The sequence below is a fragment of the Neopelma chrysocephalum genome, unplaced genomic scaffold, assembly GCF_003984885.1.
Source record: "Neopelma chrysocephalum unplaced genomic scaffold, ASM398488v2 Primary Assembly neopelma1_65, whole genome shotgun sequence".
NCBI lineage: Eukaryota > Metazoa > Chordata > Aves > Passeriformes > Pipridae > Neopelma > Neopelma chrysocephalum.
In genome coordinates, this window is record NW_020897722.1 from 6,981,145 (window position 1) to 6,999,707 (window position 18,563).

The following is an 18,563-nucleotide window of genomic DNA, read 5'->3' on the forward strand; positions in this document are numbered from 1 at the left end:
CCACCAAAGACATTTTTTCCACACTATTTTCTGTCAGTTACCTCTTCTTTGGATTCACTGTTTTCCCTTTCACGAGGCTCTTGTTTGACGTGGGTCACCATAGCAAAGGCTGCCCTGTCGTGGCTGTCAGCAAGGTTGATGACATTGGTGATGGAGGGCAGCATGGCCCCCTGGCAGCTTGTCCCAATTGTGGTGTTCCTCTCACACACTGCCAACAGGAGCTGAGACACAGAAAAACAAGAGGAGTTTTTAGATATACATTTTACTGTAGTATTTCAAAGAAAACGTCACTACGGTTTAATTTTTAAAAACAACACAAAAGTTGCAATAGTGTGTTTAAGGCCTATTTATCACCTCTATTCAATAGAATCTTCTGCACCTAAAGCCTGCATTTTGTACTTTTTAACACATATAATTAGTGCCCTCAATCCACTAATGTATACAGACTCTCACTGCTACCCTAAAAAGGATTTTCACAGTCCTTAAACTCATGTTTTAATACATACATTGTTAAAATAAAAAGGTTTGGTACCACCTTATTTTAAATAAGCAAAGATGCAATTTCATTTCAATGCAATCCCACCTAACACCTGTCATACCACCAAAGCACACATTGTAGCTTTAACATTGTAGTTTTCTGGAAACCATCTACTATAACAATTCTTGTAGATTTTATAATCATTATCAATTGTGAGAGAGGGCTTTTCTTAAGAAGTATTAACCTGGTCATTAAGCTTTTGGCAGAGAAAATATATTTTAAACATTTATATTCAAGCCCCTTTCCAAGCATCAGCATCTCAATGGTTTAGACATTGTATTTATTTTGAAGCACCACAGGAAGTATCTGAGGCAGCAGACCTGGTATTTTCAGCTTTGATGTGGATAATACACACTACAAGCACAGGGAACGAAACATATTTCTAACCACATTTCTGATACAAATAACTTCCCTACCTCGATGCACTGCTTTATCCAGAAGTGATTTCCCATGGCTTCCCAGTTTTGGGAACAGGTCACATAAAGTAAACGCTCATAAACACGACGTTTCATGGAATTGTCAAAGACCTCAAAAAACTTGGCTCGGATGAGTGGCTGAGCACAGCGCAGACCCGACAGGAACGCTGGCTCCAGTTTAGCTGTAAGTTCACTACCAGAAAGATTCTCATCCCTGAAGTGAATAAAGGTGAAATAACAGAGATATTAGAAAGAGAAGCCTCCTAAGTTTTGTATATAAAATACTAAAAATCCAGAGAGGTGATACTCTGTAAAAGCCCCTGTGGTGTGGAACTTGTCCAGGCACGGTGTTTCAAGAAAAACAGCAAAGAAAATATTGCTGCTTGTTAGAAAGCTGCCCTAGAACAAAATCTTATCATACTTGTAAACCACTGAGCCACATGTGCATTCTGTTTGAAATGATAAATGTTATTCATTGATAAAAACTTCTGAGCACTGTGTCCACACAAAGGCTTTGCACAGGGAACCAGCAAACAGTCCAGCAGCAAACAGGGACTGCAAAATAATGGGAACCAGCAGCACAACATTAAATACCTGGCATTTGTTGATAAGGTGACTATTTAAATTATTTCATCATGATTCAAAACTTGTCAGTCTACCAAGCAAAGTAATTCTCTTGAAAGTCTAATTTATAATAAGGTTTCCAGGAAAAAAAAAATCTTTATATCCTATGGATGTGAAAATACAGATTTCAGCTGTTACCACAGTGCTGAGTATACAATCAGCTATGAGGATGCCCTGGGATCTTGGGAAACGAAGCAGTTGGGGTTGTGGAGATATTTTATCAGTGCCAAAAAGTAAAAATCCTTCCTAAGGAACTTCTATTTTCAAATTGCCTTCCATAAATACACACTGTGGTCTCACTGAAGTGAATTGATTTTGCATTTTAAAATAAAAAACATGCATTTAAAAAAAATTCCTTAATTCAGACCTAAAAAGATTGATGACATGTTATAAAGGTCATATATGGTACAAATTACGAACCAATAAGCTGCAATAAATGATTAATTGCTATAATTACCTATAGACATAGTTAACAAGGTCTAAGAACTGGGCATTTAATTCAAGGTCTTCTGGAAAACGCTTTTCAATGTAAGTCATCATTTTCACCAGTAAAATGGACTTCTCCCGGAGAGTAGGTGTCTGTGTTAAAAGAAGACATGATTAATTTTGTCAATTCATCTTCAAACATGCAGAGGACTAGCACATTCAAAGTACAACTCAGCCATCCTTTATACGACTCTCGCACTTTTGAAGTACTGAAAAATTGCTTATTAGGTCATAGTTCTTAAAAAGAAAAGTAACTCAAGCATTTATCCTTCTAACATATGCTGGAGAATTTTAAAATTGTGACTTAAACCAGGGTTAAGTTGTTCAGTGATTACAAAAATCTAACACACCACTAGATTATCAAGTACTCAGCTCTAACAGAAAACATGGCAAATTGAGGAGGCCACAAAATGTTACAGAGTAGCATGATATATACCAGCATTAGTCATCTTCCTCCTGAAGAATCTCTCTATCCAGGTTAACGTGAAACGTATTTTAGAACTTTCACTTTAAAACTTTCTCAACAAACAGCACTTGAGATCAAACACCGAAAATAAGCCCACAAAATGTCAAGCATCTATAACTCCAGTTATTTTCACAGGGAATGCAAAGTAGTCCAAACCTCATTGAGAGCATCTAAACATATTTAACAGATCATTACAAACATCATTGTCAAAACTGATGAATAAGACTGACCATAGTTATTTAGTATTTGGGAGCAATAATGATTTTATCTACTCAATTTACCTGATTAGCTGCCATTGGGGAATTGTTTTTCACCCACTCTTCCACTATTTTTACCACTGCACGAAGAATTTTGGCATCAGTAGATTTTTCAATGAGAGATGTTAGAATGGCTTGTATAAAATTTTTCCTCATTTCCATGCTCATCACAGCCAGACGAGTTTTCACAAGATCCAGACTGAGCATTACCAGTTCACTTGTACCTGCTATGGATGCAAAGAAAGGATTAGAATTGTGTACACACCTTCAAAACACCTCGGGAAAAAACCTTCAAGGTAAGCTACTGTAATTTGAATAATAGCAACAACAACATCTATTACTCGGAAATACATCCCTAGAAATAATGTTTTCAGAATCACTTTTCATTCCTAAACAACTAAGACAGACCCCAAGGCCAGACTGGGTGGGGCTTGGAGTAGCTGGTTTAGTGGGAGGTGTCCCTGCCCATGGCAGGGGGGTTGGAATTAAACAATCTTTAACGTTCCCTCAAATCCAAACCATTTTATGATTCTATGATTCCTTCTAAAACTAAATCCATTCAAAAATCCTAAAGGCAAACTTGTGTGGTTTCCTTTCAGTAAATCTTTAGTAGAAGATATTATAGACCTCCAATACTGAAAAAACTGCCATTACCCCTGTAAAAAAAATTCTCTATGATGCAGCACACCTAATTCTGTTCAGTTAATTTCCTGACCCGCTTATCTGTCAAATTTAATAATTTTCCAATTGTTTCTCAGTTTTAATAAAACTTGCAAGGTTCTCATTTACCTAATTAAAATATGGGCTGGAAATCTAACAGCAGCAATTCTTTCAGAGTATTTTCTTCAGTAGCCTATTCATTAGTAAATTACAGAGCTCTTTACTAGCACTGAATTTTCTTCTACAACAACATCTGATTTTTTCAATGACTCATGACCTAATTCATTTGATGATAGATAGAATTGTACAGACTGAAAAAGATGCTATTTTAAGAAAAAAAACCAGCTCCAACAAATTAATTCACACACAGTTGTTCTATTAGTATAATATAGGAAGGAGTAAAAAAAAGTGAAAGCACAGAACAGTCAAAAAAATTCAGCCCTTCTTCCCTCAACACCATAAAGTCTCATAGAATTTCACTATTTCTATTTATGCTGCAGGTCAACAAATATTTCACTAATCATCCACTGGAAAGTTTGGGTTATACTGACATTCATATATTAAGCTGGAAAATGGAATTCATAAGTGTATTTTTAGTCTTCAATACTTCAGTAATGCTTCTCACTAAGTATTTTCTAACATGTAATAATGCACACAAACTCTGAAAAATCATTTAAATCTCTGAGGTGAAGATATTTTAATACTTTACAACATTTCTAATCATTAACAGGTGATATAATATAAATACCTGTATTTGCTTCTGCAGTTCCCGCTGTTGCCTGTGGGTTCAAGTGTTCCCTGACCATCTTCTGCAGGGATCTCATGAAAACTGAAATGAGCCTGTCAATGTAGCTGGGATTGTTGCTGCAGGCAGACTTCAGGATCATTAAAGTCCCTAGAGATAAAAACATGACTTTAGGAATTAAAACCTCTCTTGGGTGTGACCTGAGCAAAATACAGATGCCATGAAAGAAGCACAGGACTGCCCAAGTTACAAACACTAGAAGTCTAAATAGATTTCAAGAAGCACACACATCCCATTAAAAAAAACATTTCTTTCTGTGCTCAGATGGGAACAACATTTAGCCCACAAAGTTCAGCCTCTGAGCCACAGAATTATTACAATATGCACGACCTGACAGCTGGATTGTGGTGCTGCTTTTAAGGGAACTCTGGACAAAATGTAACAAACATCATTCTTGGTTAGTTTGTTGTAAAGCTTGTCCTGACATCTGACAAATAGGCAATTCCCAAAGCGAAATTACAACCATCTACAAAGCTCACAGAATAGAATAGTGAAGGACATTTGCCATTTAAATCAGCAACTTTTCCAACATTGTACAATTTCAAGTCTGTATTACCAACACAACCAGTCCTGGACCACACTCTATTATTCCAATACATCTTTGTCATTCTATTATGTATCTGAGTTCTCTACCAGTTAAGTAAAAAAAAAAAAAAACCAAGAAAAAAAAAGAAACATTTCAGCTCTTCAGAATAGTATACACTAAAAATTCAGATTTTCTCACTCAAGAAAAAATAGCATTTTTGTACTTTCTTGCTTACTGAGAACTTAAGACCTATGAATACATAAATCTTTCTACACTGTCTAAATCTGATAAATAAGACTTTAAAAAAACTGGAAAAGAAACTATAAGGCAGTAACTGTGTACACAGATTCCTTCAACTATTCTACTATATCTCAGAGTACTCTGCAGGATTTGTTTTTTTCCATGTAACAACTTTCCAGTAACTTCACTTTATTATTTGGTTAATTTGAATGCTGCACCTTCTTTCCTATGCACTTTGCATACAGAAGGCTTCCATCTATTACAGCTGCAGCTCCAATAATTGCTCCCAAATCAGCTACCGGGAGAAGACAGAACACAATGAACCCCCTCCAGTCCCTTTCCTCACAGATGAGACACCCCGAGCTCATCTCAAGGCAGCTTGAAATGCTTCCCACAGCTTCCTCTGCATGATATCAGATTGCAACTTCCTCATGGCAAATGGAAGCTCATGGCAAAGACCTGACTCATGAAGGGCATTCCACATCCAGCTCCCAGAGAAGTGGGACACGTACCGAAGAGCTGGGAAGGGTTGGCGTTGGTGGCTTTTTCATAATTAGTCAATCCTTCATAAATAACCTTTCCAACTGCAGCATAAAGGCATTCCAGCTCTTCATACTTTGAAGCTACACTTGAGGTACCTGCAGAGTAGAGAAAGGTGTGTTTGCTTTTGATAAGATTAGCCACAGAACAGGCAAGGAGCAGTTACACTCTGAACACTCAGCTGATAAAACATCACTGGAGTTTCATCTTGTCAACAAACCAAGGTAACACAAGCAGATCTGTCATTTATATAAACCTCTTTATTATAAAACCAGTATGTATTTTATAATAGTAAACCACTTCTTCTGAGTAACTCAATTTGATGAGTAGTTTTACATTACAGATTTATTTTTTTCCAAGAGATTACCTAAATTAGTTTCTATTAAGACACAGCATATTACCTACTGCCTTTCTTTTTTACACTTTATCTCCCCTCTTTTTTCAGCAAAACAGCAAAGCTTAACAACTAAAAAAATTGCACTTCTGAAGCTGAAAAATTCTAATTGCAAAAATACATTAAATTTATAGCATGCATTCCTTGAACTAAAGTTATGACAGCCACAGGTTATTAAGTTTTTATGTCAATGGATAATGATGTATTCCACATGATTACTTATTTCAGCTTTTCCTTTTTAAACAGAGGTTGAAAGTGCAAGCTAAAATGGACCATTAAATGTAGGAATCATAAAACAGAATACTAGCACATTCCAAAAAGTGCCTTCACCCCACCCTTAACCACTTCAGTTATTCAGCAGTAAAAGACAAAAGGAGGAAGAAAATACCACTTACTTGGTTCTGTAGGGAAAATACCCATGAGGCGAGAGAGCAAACTGTGCACTGCTCTCAGCACCTTGGTGTTCCCACAGGTCATACAGGCGGCCACCCCTCGCTGCAGGGGCTTGAAGCTGCTCAGGATAGCAGGGGCCTGCAGCACAGTCAACAGGAAACTCAGGACCTCTAAACCGGTGCAAATGTTGGCAAAGTTGGCCTGGTTGGGTTGTTCCTAAAGAGAAATGTGCAAAAAGGCAGTGAGTGGGGGATAAAACACGTAAGAATTACACAGATTACCAAGTTCAGCTCAAATCTGTTGAAAGTCTATAATAAGGTTGAGGTTTCTACAATAGTGATGCTTCAGATCAATCTTTTGGATAAGTCATGCAGTATAAAACTGTAAAAAAACAGGCACTACAAAATCTTTAGCCATAAAAATATTACTTGAGCACGTACAGGTATCTGGTGTTTTATGTGATGCTCAGGTTTGAAATTTGCCTGCAACCTTGCTGGTTAGAAATGCTGTCAACAGAGAATGGTGGTTGATTTCCTTGTCAACACCTTTCAGAGACAGGCCTTCAGTGAAGAGCTAAACCAGCCTATTTTATGATAAGTTATAGTTTAAAGTATAGAAAAGGGAATATTTGCACCTAATGAAAAAAAATTCCTGGATGTATATTTGTAAATGAATTAAACTATTATTAAGATAGTAAATTATTCATAAATTATCCATTTTAATGGCAATTTTCACTCACTTTGCACACTACTTTCACTCACTTTCACACACTTTCCCACTACTTGGGAAAAGGTGAGCAAAGCAACAAATATGAGCTCCCTGGAGCACAATCAACACTTGTAAACCCAAAACAAATGGAGTCACAATAAAAGCTCTTCCAAGAGGAAAAGGAGAAAAGGATGGAAATAGTTATTTGCCCTTTCAAGGACCATCTACTAACAGTTACTAGTCTATTAAATAGTATGATACAAACAAAATAGTTGCAGAAAAACTTATATGGCAGAAAGCACACAAACAGCATAAAAATTATAAATAAAATGTTGTATCATCAATTACAGAGAGCTAGCCTTTCAGTGAACTTCATAGTACCATAATGTAGTCAGAAAACCAGGAATCAATAAAGTCAATCCGTAAAACTTCCAACTAAGAAAAAAAACCCCACAAAAATAAAAAGCCCACCAACCATTAAGTACTGCAGCTCTACAAATTATAACCACTGATGCCATTCACATACTTCACAATTTATCTATTCCGCTACAGTGAAGAAAAGATTAGTACTGTAAAAAATCAGCATCCAGATATCTCACGTGCCAGTGAAACCCAAAGCCCTCCAGGACTAGAACATAACTTACCACAGTCATTAGCAGCTTGTCAAACCACTGCAGCTTCAGCTCTGACTTGGGCCACATGTCTGGCCGTAAAGCTGTTTTCAGCAGGTTGACACAGCGGCGAGACAGCAACTCCCCAGGAGATCCAGCAGTGTTGGAGTTGTCATTTACCTACCAATTCATCAGAATTACACCCTTTAGTAACCAGCTCATTAATTTATTATGTATTCTAAGCAAGCATATAATTTCTTAGTTCTGCAACAGATAGGCTTAAGTAGTTTTATCAGTACAGTCACAGAGCCTTTAAATGCATAAAAAGCTGACAACTAATAGTAAACACCAGAACTGGTGTCTAAATTGCCAGCTAATTACCCCAAATCACCCATCAAAGGTGTATTTAAAAAAAAAGTTTCATCCCATACTTTATTGCTAGGACTCTGAACATGCTCAAGATGGTTAATCTTTACTGTTTGCAAGGTACCTATAAACATATGCAGCTCTTTACTTAATTCATCTATATACTTAAGAGCCCATCTACTCTGTGCAATAGACTGTGGTGTATAAAATCCCATGCTAATTACCAGCTGAGTCTCCTGCAGGAGCAGAAGCCATAAAACTTCTCAGCTTTGAGCTACACCCATCTAATTTTCCCCATTCTAGAAAAGTTAATTCTCTGAGAATTTGGTGAAAAGCTTCAGTTCTACAAGCCGGATGAAAAACAAAAATTAATCCCATGTATTGGATCTTGAAAATACAACTACAATCATTATCCTTACATATGTAATTGATAGTCATTCCCTATTAAACTCTCCAAATATTTAGTTTTGGGGTGAAGTATTCTTGCTCTTTAACCCAGGCAATAGCACAACTATACTTTGCAGCACCACGCAAACACATAAATGAATCAAGGAAACAAAGTATAGGAACACTAGAATAATCCAAGCATAAAAGGGCCTGTATGAAGAGAGGGGTTTATGTTTTTGGCTACTGGTATTTGCATATCAGAACAAACACACTACCTGGCAAGCGATCCTAATCAAGAAATTCACGACTGTGTCTGTGTGCTGCTTGTCAATCGGCTTGGCAAGGAGGGCATCGGCTCCTGGCAGGGACTGGCTACGTCCAAACACCTGCATGTACACAAAACACAAAACCCATAAGCAAGATTGAAGAAGGAAAACAACAAGAACAGATTTAAAATATTTCCTAAAGCCAAAACCTTCAATTTAGGGAGTTTGAGTTATGGGGGAAAAAAAATTACACTGAATTGCTTAGTCAGTGCATGTTTTAATTTCAGAGTCTCTGAACAAACCCTGATTTTTTCTTACAGCACTTATTGCTCCTGTAGCTGTCCTGAATCGTTTAACTTCTTGGCCAGAATCCACAGACAATCCTCTTTTAACAGCAGATGACGCAGATGCTCCTTCTCCACTTGCACTTGAGTCCATATCTGAATCTGGCTGAAATATCAGCAGTGTGCATGTTAAAAAAACTACACTTAACTGTGTAACAGTTCATTCTTTAACCTCTTATTTAGACTTCCTACCTGCTGGTCTTTAATTCTTTGCAATTCCCATTTAATAACCACTTCAGCAAGATCCACAGCTAATTTTCTTTGCTCTATTGTAACACTGGGAGTGAAGCCCAGTCTCTGCATGGCACTAACCATATGCTGAACCAAGTGATGTCTCACTGGATAATAAACCTGAAAAAATGGTTTCACAGAAATGTTAGTCATTAACCAATAAAATTCTACACAAAAACTAGAAAGTTGAAATAAAGCAAAATGGTAAAATAGTCATCAATTCCAGAGTTTGCTAAATCTGAACCACATTCAAATTTTGCCATCTGGAAAAGTAACTGGTACTTTGAAATAAAATTTTGGCTACAATTTTCAGTAGGGATTCCTGATTTCATGTACCCAAATGAACATGTTCTTTTTAAGAGTCACAATTTTTCTCCAGGACCAATCATGCCAATTTTTTGCCAACCCTTTAAAGAGGTTCAATTCACATTTGAACACACTCAGATATTCTTTCAAAAAGGGCTGAGGCATCTTTCCTGAAAAGTGCCTTAAGTGTGTATTAGCTGTCCCTTTGGATTGCATTTTAATATGCATTTTCAAAAGTGATCCTATGCTGACATTCTGCAGCATTCCCTCATTTGTTTCGTGTTTGTGCAATGAGTTCATCTCATCTGACACTGACGTTTTAACTTCAATCATGATAGAGCTTAATAAATCATTTGCTACTAAATAGTTGTTTTCAGTTATAGATAAGTATCTTTAGAGACAGATTATATATTTTGCAGCTAAACCATATAAATCAGAGTATGTTATTTTTCTAATCAAACTGCAGTTTACTTCCTTGATGTGGGAGATACAATGACTACCAGAATAACTGGTACAAGTACCTTGAAATGTTGTACTATCAAGTGCAAAATATGCACTAGTTGGGGAACAGTATGACCCTCTTCCACAATGATTTTTCGCGTCCAGTGAGTGAGCATCTGATGTCCATCCTCCATCCGAGCGGGCACAGCTGGAGTCAGAATAGCCATGGCCTGCCTGACAATAGCTCGGGCCTCCATGGCATGAGCCTTTAGAAGACTGTGAAAAACCTAAACACCAAAGTTTCTGATCAACATTAATAACTATACGTATTTACAAAAACAAAGCATTTATAAAGAAAGAGAAACTACAACATATATTTTCTAAAAAAACACTATTTTTTCCTAAAGGTCCATAATTTGTTAAATATATGATGATATATCATCATCAGAAGCATACAGCATGTACTTCTGTTTCCTTTACATTCCATTTTCTTCCTCCATCTCCACTGTCCAATTCAAAGTTTTCCCTTGGTCCCCACATTCTGTCTCAACTGAAGTGTCTGTCTCTTAAATGAAGAAACATTCCCAATTTTTGTTAATTCAACCAAGGACTTTTCATTGTCCCACTTATCCTCCCTGTTTTCACTTACCTTCAAACTTTTTTCTACACTCTCCTATCCACAAGTAAATTATATTAAATATTTGGCCTGCTCCTTCTGTATTTGTGGTATTTGAATTTAACTGTTCCCTTCATACTAAGTATTCAAACCCACTGTGCAGCTTCTACCCTGAATCTTAAAATAAAGCACACTGCAGAACTTACCCACATCCCCTAAACAAACGAACACAAGCCCAGTACCTGTAGAACTATCTTCTTATGGATGGCAAATTTGGCAATGATGTGTGCCAGAAGCAAATGGCCACTGTATTTGCAGGCTGGGTCCACACAGGCCTTGGACAGGAGGCAGGGCCAGGCAAAGGTCATGAGGCGCCTCAGTTTGCTGTTGCGGTTTTTGTTGTTGTCGTGGATGTGATGCGGGGCGTGCTCGACCAGCAGCGTGGCAAACTGCAGCAGGTATATCCTCAGGGAATCCAGCATGTCAGCCTGTTTTTCTGGATCAAGTACCTATTAAAGAGGAGAGAAGGAAAGTGAGGGAAAAAAAAAAGAAACCCAAAAATCCTGCAAGTTTTATTATTATAAAAGCAAAGTCTTGGCCTTTTGCTTTTTGAGTGGTTTTTAAGAAGACTAAAACCTGTAATTACTTTTTTGACTCGGTTTAATACCCTCAAAACAACCTCCTGAAGTGTGAACTTTTAAATAATGAGCACATCTGGGAATTTCCAAAGTGCTAGCCTATAAAAATAAATAAATCAAAAATCCCAAGCCTCATCTTCAACATTTTTTTTATAATTGGTTTCATGAAATAGCAGTGAATTAGAAAGGTACTGCTGTTCAGTCATGGAAAGCTTTCCTTATAAGACTGGGATTTCAGCCATGGGATTACAGCCCATCTTTAAAGACAGATATTCAAGTTCTGAAGGTATCAAAATGAAAATTGTAGTCCAGTCCTACTGATGACTGATGGATCTCATGTTCAGTGTTCTGAAGCCATTTGATGTAACAGATCATAATATTCAGAATAGCACAACTAATTCAAATTAGGATTGAAAATCCAAATGAGAGGAACAACTTTTTGTTTTAATTTTCACACACTTCAGTGTAAACAAGGATTGTTACCTTTGTAATAAAAACACTAGTGATGCTTTCTGGATTATCTCCTTCTGGGTTTGGAGGTCCTAACAGCTGTTCACCTTCTCCCTTTTCAAAACTGTACAGGAAAGCAGGATTCAGGATATGTTGCAGCACCTACAGAATATAAATTAAAAAAGTTACCCTGAACTACTGCATTCTTGGAATGGCAGCCAACATTCAAGTACTTTTATAAGCAAACCTGCACGTTGGACACACTCACCGTGTTACAAAAGGAAGCTATAAATAAAACCCTAAGAAAAAGACACACACAGATTTTTTTTCCCCCTCTTCCTTCCTTCCAAGGACAAAGATTCTTAGAAAGATTCTTAGTCAGCAATGAAAGCAAGATGAATTGCTGTCTCTGTTTATTATCACTCTTCTTCAGGTATGATATTTTCATCTAAATGGCTCTGCCAATTATCGAACTCGTTGACATTTAAGTAAGCAAGTTTTGTTGCCCTAGTTCCCAAGAAGAAAATTAAACCTAAATACCAGGCTTCTTTGATTTAATTGCTTTAGTTACCTTGGCTTTGAGCTCATCTCCAAAGTTTGGGTCATTCAAGTCTACAAACCGGAAGAACAAAGCCCGTTTTTGGGGAATACTGTAGTTTTTAGGGATCTCTTCTTCCATATATTCCTTTAAGAAAGTCATATTGCAGAGAAATCGACCCGTGAAAGCTCGCAGCAACTGGAAGAGTAACTCTATATCACCATAATTCCTTCTGAAAAACACGTAAAATACAAAGCTTCTGTGAAAAAATACACAACCTACTATGCTGATGAAACTAATCTTGGTTTTAAAGGAGCAGAGAGGCAACAGCAGGCAGTACCAGAGGTGTGGTTTTAGAGCTAGTGGAAGTATTATGAAATATATTATACATTCCCTTCAATAACTGCAAACCATTTTTAGTAGCCTTACATATCTTTATAGCACTAAAATTTTTAAAACAATGCATGGAAGGCATAGGAAATCAACATTTTTACTTACTTGCAGTAATTCAATAAGCAATATGCCAACAGCTTTGGTTCCTTCCAGTTTGTCGCAGCCATGTTCTCCTTACGGTGTCTCTCCTGGAAAGCTTCACTCACCCACACACGTTTCAGCTGATTCACCAAGGAATGTTGATTTGCTAACCAACATTCATCATTCTTAACAATAATGCTTATGATCTGCCCAAAGAAAAACAAGACAAATGCACAGTCAACACACAACAGGTCTGTCAGTAGAAACAGTGACATAAAAACACTTCTTTAAGGGCAATTAAAAGTTCTAAAATATTCACCAGTAAAAAAAGTGAAATACAAAATAGTTTAGATTAAAAAAATAAGTTTCTGTAACAATTGTTGCAGAATTGCCGTGTTTTCCTCTTGTATCCTACTTGATAAAAAAGTGTAGTTAATTTGAGTCTCTTTTTCCTTCTCAGAGTGACTCTAACTACAAACACTTCACATGTTTTTCTATGACCTGTAATACACACACACACACACACGCACACTGAAAGCCTGTAATGTAAGAGGCTTGCAGCTGAAGAGTTTTTAACTGTCTAGAGCAAAGATAAACAAGAATAAATGATACTTTGATAGCTTGGAACTGCAGATCCAGACGCATTGTGGTGGTGCTTGGAGACCCAGGTCTCACGGCTGCCTGGGTACCGACGGGCAAGAGCAGAGTGATAAATCGGTTGGGATTAGCTGCCAGGACATCTCGCAGGGGTTTGGCATCTTTATGCTTTAAGAAACTCTGCAAAAGGGGAAGAAATAATTTTAATAACCTTTAAAAGCCAAAATGCCAAAAGGTTATATTATCCTGAAGCTTTTATATCCCTCACTAAAGTTGCAGAGGTCGTATTTCACGTATATAAAAACACTGCCTACAACTTCAGTAACAGCCCTACATGATGTGGAAAGGTATAAAATCAACACTTCAGGACAAACAAATACAAACTCAAGAATAGGCACCCTACAGTCAGAGTAAGACCATAATTAAGGACTACAAGGTCATACAGCAAAAAAAGGTGCAACAGATGAAAAGCTTTTTGTTCACCAGATTTGTGAAGTTGAGGGCTTTTTCCTGTCCCCTTCCCACACAGCTTACCATAAACATTCTGCTCCACTGGGGATCATTTAAAGTGGCTTCCATCATGAACAGCTCCACAGTCTGGGATGGATGACGTGTCAAAAATTTTATCAGTGGTTCCCTGAATGGACTGCCAGCCTGAAAAATTCACAAAGTTTAAATTAAAAATGCAGAGTATAGAATATTTTCAACTAATTTACTACCACTCAGAAAAATACATTTGACTTGGCATTCATGCAGATACAAAATGTTCAGAAGTTTCATGATGACAATTTATTGACACTCTAAAAACTTAACTTCTAAGAGTGTAAGACAAATGTTAATACCTCCCAGAGGCTTGAAGAGAACATTTTATTACATCAAATGTTCCCACGTCACATTTAAAATATTATAATTATTATACACCAATGTTTAAAAATAGTGTAAAGTAAAAATTTCAGCAATGTTAACTTCCACTTTTACCTCAATTAACATTGCTCGTTCTGTTTTCATAACAACTTCCAGGAGAGGTTTAACCAGAGTCTGTGGGGCAGCTGGGATCAGATGGAATAAATTTATAATTGCTGAACAAATCTTCATTTCCTACAGGTCAAAAGAAACAGGGTTGAATTAAACATTACCAGCTACAATGTATAAAAACAGTATCACACATCTTACTTATTTGTTCCTCTCCATATTAGCATAGCCAGCAACCAAATGTAAAGGGTTAACATTTATACAGCATCTGCTTACCACAATGTATGAAACAATTGCTCTTGTGGAAGCCTGCCCTGCCCCCCTTGTAACATCATGGTTTAAATTTTATTTTCTTTGTCAGTATAGTGGTGTTTTACAGGTAAGAGCTAAACACTGTGCAACAATACTGTTGATGGGGGAGTTCCAGAGTGCTCACTCCCCCACACCAAGTGGCTCGTGCATGACAGCCAGACCTTCCCATCTAAACAATTTCTCATACACACCCCACACCCCCAGATTACATGTCAGGGAAAAGAAAGACAGTTTTCCCACAGCACTGCTCACTCTATCTTGCAAATAGCTTGTTACTTCAAAGAAAAGTCAGCTCTGTTCTCCCACTAGATATTAAATTCTCCAGAAGTAAAAGATAATTTTGCATCTTTTTTTCATTGTGTGATTTAAATGGAGACTGTATTTCAGTTAGCTAGACTGTGGATTTCCTTCAGTAAGAAAAGGGAAAGGAAAAAAAAACAAAACATCCACCTTCACCTCTCTCTAAAACCAAGTTCTAATGTGCAAAATATTACCAAGGGCACTGCATTTCCTCAACTGAATTTAAACACAAAGTATTAGGCCCCACTCCTTTAACATGATCTGTGCAGACAGACCCCGACAAAACTACTCTCCTGGATTGAAGTGCAGGACTGAGAACAAGAACAAAAACTTTTGAAACTACTAATGCCTTCAGAGAAACAAACTCCTGCTCTTCTCAGCACAAACATGCTTAACGTCCTTAACAGCAATGGCATCAAAACAACTCTGCCACAGACAAACAGAGGACAATTCACAGCACTGCACTCAAAGGCACAATGCACTCTGCCCAAAACACAACAATAAAACTAACAAACCACAGTTTAAAAGAAAAAATAAAAACAAACAACTACAACAAAAAAACCCATGACAACAAAAAGAACTTCCTGTGCCTCCACTGATTTTCTCACCTCTAGCCCTTCTGCAGCAGGCTGAACCAGAACAGAAGTCACAGCATGAAAAGAAAAAGCCCACAAAAATATCAAATAAATGTACAAATGAGTACATGCTATTCTTCAGGCTGCAGTCTAACTTCAGTACAGTTACTTTCTCATCTCAAATGGAAAGAATTGAGACAATGAGTATCTCACATGCTCCAAACTGCCCTCCAAAGAACTAGGATGAAAAGCATCCTTTTTCCTACTTGTACACTGATTAGACACAGTTTCTCAAATATTTATACTGAATAAAGAGATATTAGAGACTATTAAGTTAGGGGAAACCATATTTTAGCATCTTCAAAGACAAATTTGGCCAGCACCAATTATGAAACCACCAATTATGAAACCACTTTCAGTATTCGAACTGTCAAGCTATAAAGTCCACTAAAGCTACCAAGTCCTCTTAGGCTGTAATGCAGAATTTCCACCATGGAAATTCCACCAAGGAAACTTCCACCCTCTCACAAGAGGGACAGTTGGAGGCAACCATCTAGTCAAAACTTACTCTTTCAATTACCAGACATGACCTAAAATCCCATGCCTTTCCTTAGGGAGGCAGGGAAGAGAGGAAGAAGGGTTTAAATCAAGCATTTCACTCACTGGGCCAATGAATTAGATTTTAATCACTAGTTGATATGTTATGTTTTAATTTGTTCATTTCTCTAAACAGCCAGGTCACAGTTCAGGATCACAGCAGGACTGCCATAAATTATTTAGGTGAACAGAAGGCTTAGTTATTCTGGCATCAATGTGGATCTTTATGATAGTCATCAATTATTATGCAGAATTTTTAACTGAAAAATCTGAAGTTTTTAGTTTGTCTACAGTCACCATTTACATATGAAAACTCATTCCACAGACTTTTGAACTATTCATGAAGAAGCCTTGCTGACCAGGCACTATCTGCACTCTGCTGGAGAACTGCACGACACCCACATTGCCATCAAATGGCACCTTGACCCAGTGCTTCTGGCAAGAGATGAAATGATTGTAACAGCCCCTTGTACAGGTAGGGAACACCAGGCTTTCCCAATCAGTTCTCTTCTCCAATGTGTTTCTACCATCATCGGTATTTAACCAGGCGGTCTGAATGATCCAACCCTGATAACACTCCCCATCATTGCTCCTAAGTGAGTATCTCAGATTTTGGAATCTCATTATGATCAGGAAAAAAACAAGACTAAGTGAAATGCCAGCTACAACAACTCACCACCAGTCTCACCATCCCAGTTTTTCTACATTTAGAAGACAAAATGACAGCAACTGCACAATGTACATACAGACACCTGCCTGCCACAGCAACTGGCACATGGACCATGCTGTCTGTGTCCTCCTTGAGTTTTTATTTTTTAAGGAAACTTTAGAGCAACAACTAGAGAGTGGAAAAGTAATATTTAATCAGCTCTGCAGTCACACAGTCCTATTTGAAATGATTCCAGAGACTTCTCTCCTCACTCAAGATGTGACAGTAGATTCTTTCTCAAGTGTCTGGTGTGCACCTCCCCCTCAACATACCACTGTTTTAAACCAACATTAAAAAAAAATTACAGATTTAGGAGACTAAACACACAATTACATAGAAAACATTAATAAAAAACATTAAAAGCAGGAGAATTCCCAACTAAACATGATTTAGGCACAACTAAAAACTGGTCTAGAGGTGCCACATTGTGGTCTAAAAGACTACTGCTAATAAAAGATATGCAAGATATCTGTAATCATCACATTTGAAAAGTGAATCCCAAGAGAAGAATATGAAGGCCTTAGAACAACTCTGACCCAAATAGAATGTGTTAACTGAAAAATGCACAGTGTTTCAGTTAAAACATAAGAAAAATTCTATTCACCTCCATTAGAGAACATCTAGGACTAACACAAAGCAATGATCAAATTCACATTTAAAAGCTCTCTTTGCAGTGACAGGAAAGATAAATGAAAAGCCATTAAGCCATTTCCACGTTTTAAGGGAAATAAAAAGCCAATCTAATTTCATCCTAATTTGAAAAACAAAGATATTAATGAAATTCTCCCCATTTCTTCCTAGTTCCAATAATAAATCTCAACACTCAATATAAGTGATAAGTAAAACATTAATAGAATTATGGGACTTCTGACAATCTACATAAAACTACACTGAAGCAGGAATTCCCATCAGTGCTGTATTGCTGAGAGCACACAGTATTGACATTACTGCACAATTTTCCATTTATAAGACAACTAATCAGCTTCCCATAGTTAACACTGAGACCATTAGTTTCAGTGGGAGAGAGATTTTAATGTGATCTCAACAAGTAAATACTGAACTTGGTTTTAATAAATGTAATTCACAATTAACTGGGATTATATTATCATTATGTATAATTTTCAAAAGACTATGTTAGGAACATCAAACATATTACTGAAGAAAAGAGGGATTATGCTGCTGAGCTCATCAGCCATTCCAATGAAGAGCAGATTTCTAAGCAGAAAATCCTGAGGGGGGGAAAAAAAAAATCCTTGAGCTGTTCCCACACCAACCTGTAAGTAAAGTCTTTAAAGTAACCCTTTTAAGCAGATAAGAAGCTCCTCTTACTGAGATTTCAAACAAATATTCAATATAGATACAAGTTCATTAGCTTGTAACAAAGCATCAGTGTGTAATCGGTCATGGCAACATTTACAGCTGAATGAGTTCTGTAATTCTAAAACGTTAATACCACTTATTTCTTCTCTTCTCACATAAAAGCTTTCGTTAACTTACATTTCCATCACTCCGTTGTCCACCTTTGTGTGTAATAACTACAACTTCCATCCATTTACGCAGGTGTTGCTATAAAGAGAGGATAATTAGTATTACTCTTCTAATTAGACTGTTCCATTTTAGCATTATCTAAAAGAAAAGAAGTAGAGGCAGAAACAATTCTTTGAAGAAAATAATGGGAAAAATTATTAGCTATTTTCATTCCCTCAGATTGAAAAGTTTTCTGTTACTAAAAGCCCTCTCCATATTCACCTAAGCAGGGATCATAAGAGTACTTACATTA

At 37.1% G+C, this 18,563-nt stretch overlaps 1 protein-coding gene across 4 annotated transcripts in view; it reads right to left on the reverse strand.

The window, feature by feature from the left end:
* Positions 1-18,563, reverse strand: part of TRRAP (transformation/transcription domain associated protein) — a 77,824-nt gene that overhangs the window by 33,257 nt on the left and 26,004 nt on the right. For all 4 annotated transcript variants that reach the window (XM_027683414.1, XM_027683412.1, XM_027683413.1 and 1 more), the window contains 20 exons: positions 18,281-18,349; positions 14,297-14,416; positions 13,853-13,972; positions 13,334-13,498; positions 12,746-12,927; positions 12,281-12,479; positions 11,743-11,871; positions 10,864-11,130; positions 10,086-10,292; positions 9,220-9,378; positions 9,002-9,133; positions 8,693-8,803; positions 7,698-7,844; positions 6,348-6,561; positions 5,531-5,656; positions 4,196-4,342; positions 2,812-3,014; positions 2,036-2,157; positions 955-1,168; positions 42-221 (listed from right to left, as the gene is read on the reverse strand). In XM_027683414.1, the coding sequence (XP_027539215.1) occupies positions 42-221; positions 955-1,168; positions 2,036-2,157; positions 2,812-3,014; positions 4,196-4,342; positions 5,531-5,656; positions 6,348-6,561; positions 7,698-7,844; positions 8,693-8,803; positions 9,002-9,133; positions 9,220-9,378; positions 10,086-10,292; positions 10,864-11,130; positions 11,743-11,871; positions 12,281-12,479; positions 12,746-12,927; positions 13,334-13,498; positions 13,853-13,972; positions 14,297-14,416; positions 18,281-18,349 (3,213 nt within the window). The remainder of the gene's footprint in view (positions 1-41; positions 222-954; positions 1,169-2,035; positions 2,158-2,811; positions 3,015-4,195; positions 4,343-5,530; positions 5,657-6,347; positions 6,562-7,697; positions 7,845-8,692; positions 8,804-9,001; positions 9,134-9,219; positions 9,379-10,085; positions 10,293-10,863; positions 11,131-11,742; positions 11,872-12,280; positions 12,480-12,745; positions 12,928-13,333; positions 13,499-13,852; positions 13,973-14,296; positions 14,417-18,280; positions 18,350-18,563) is intronic.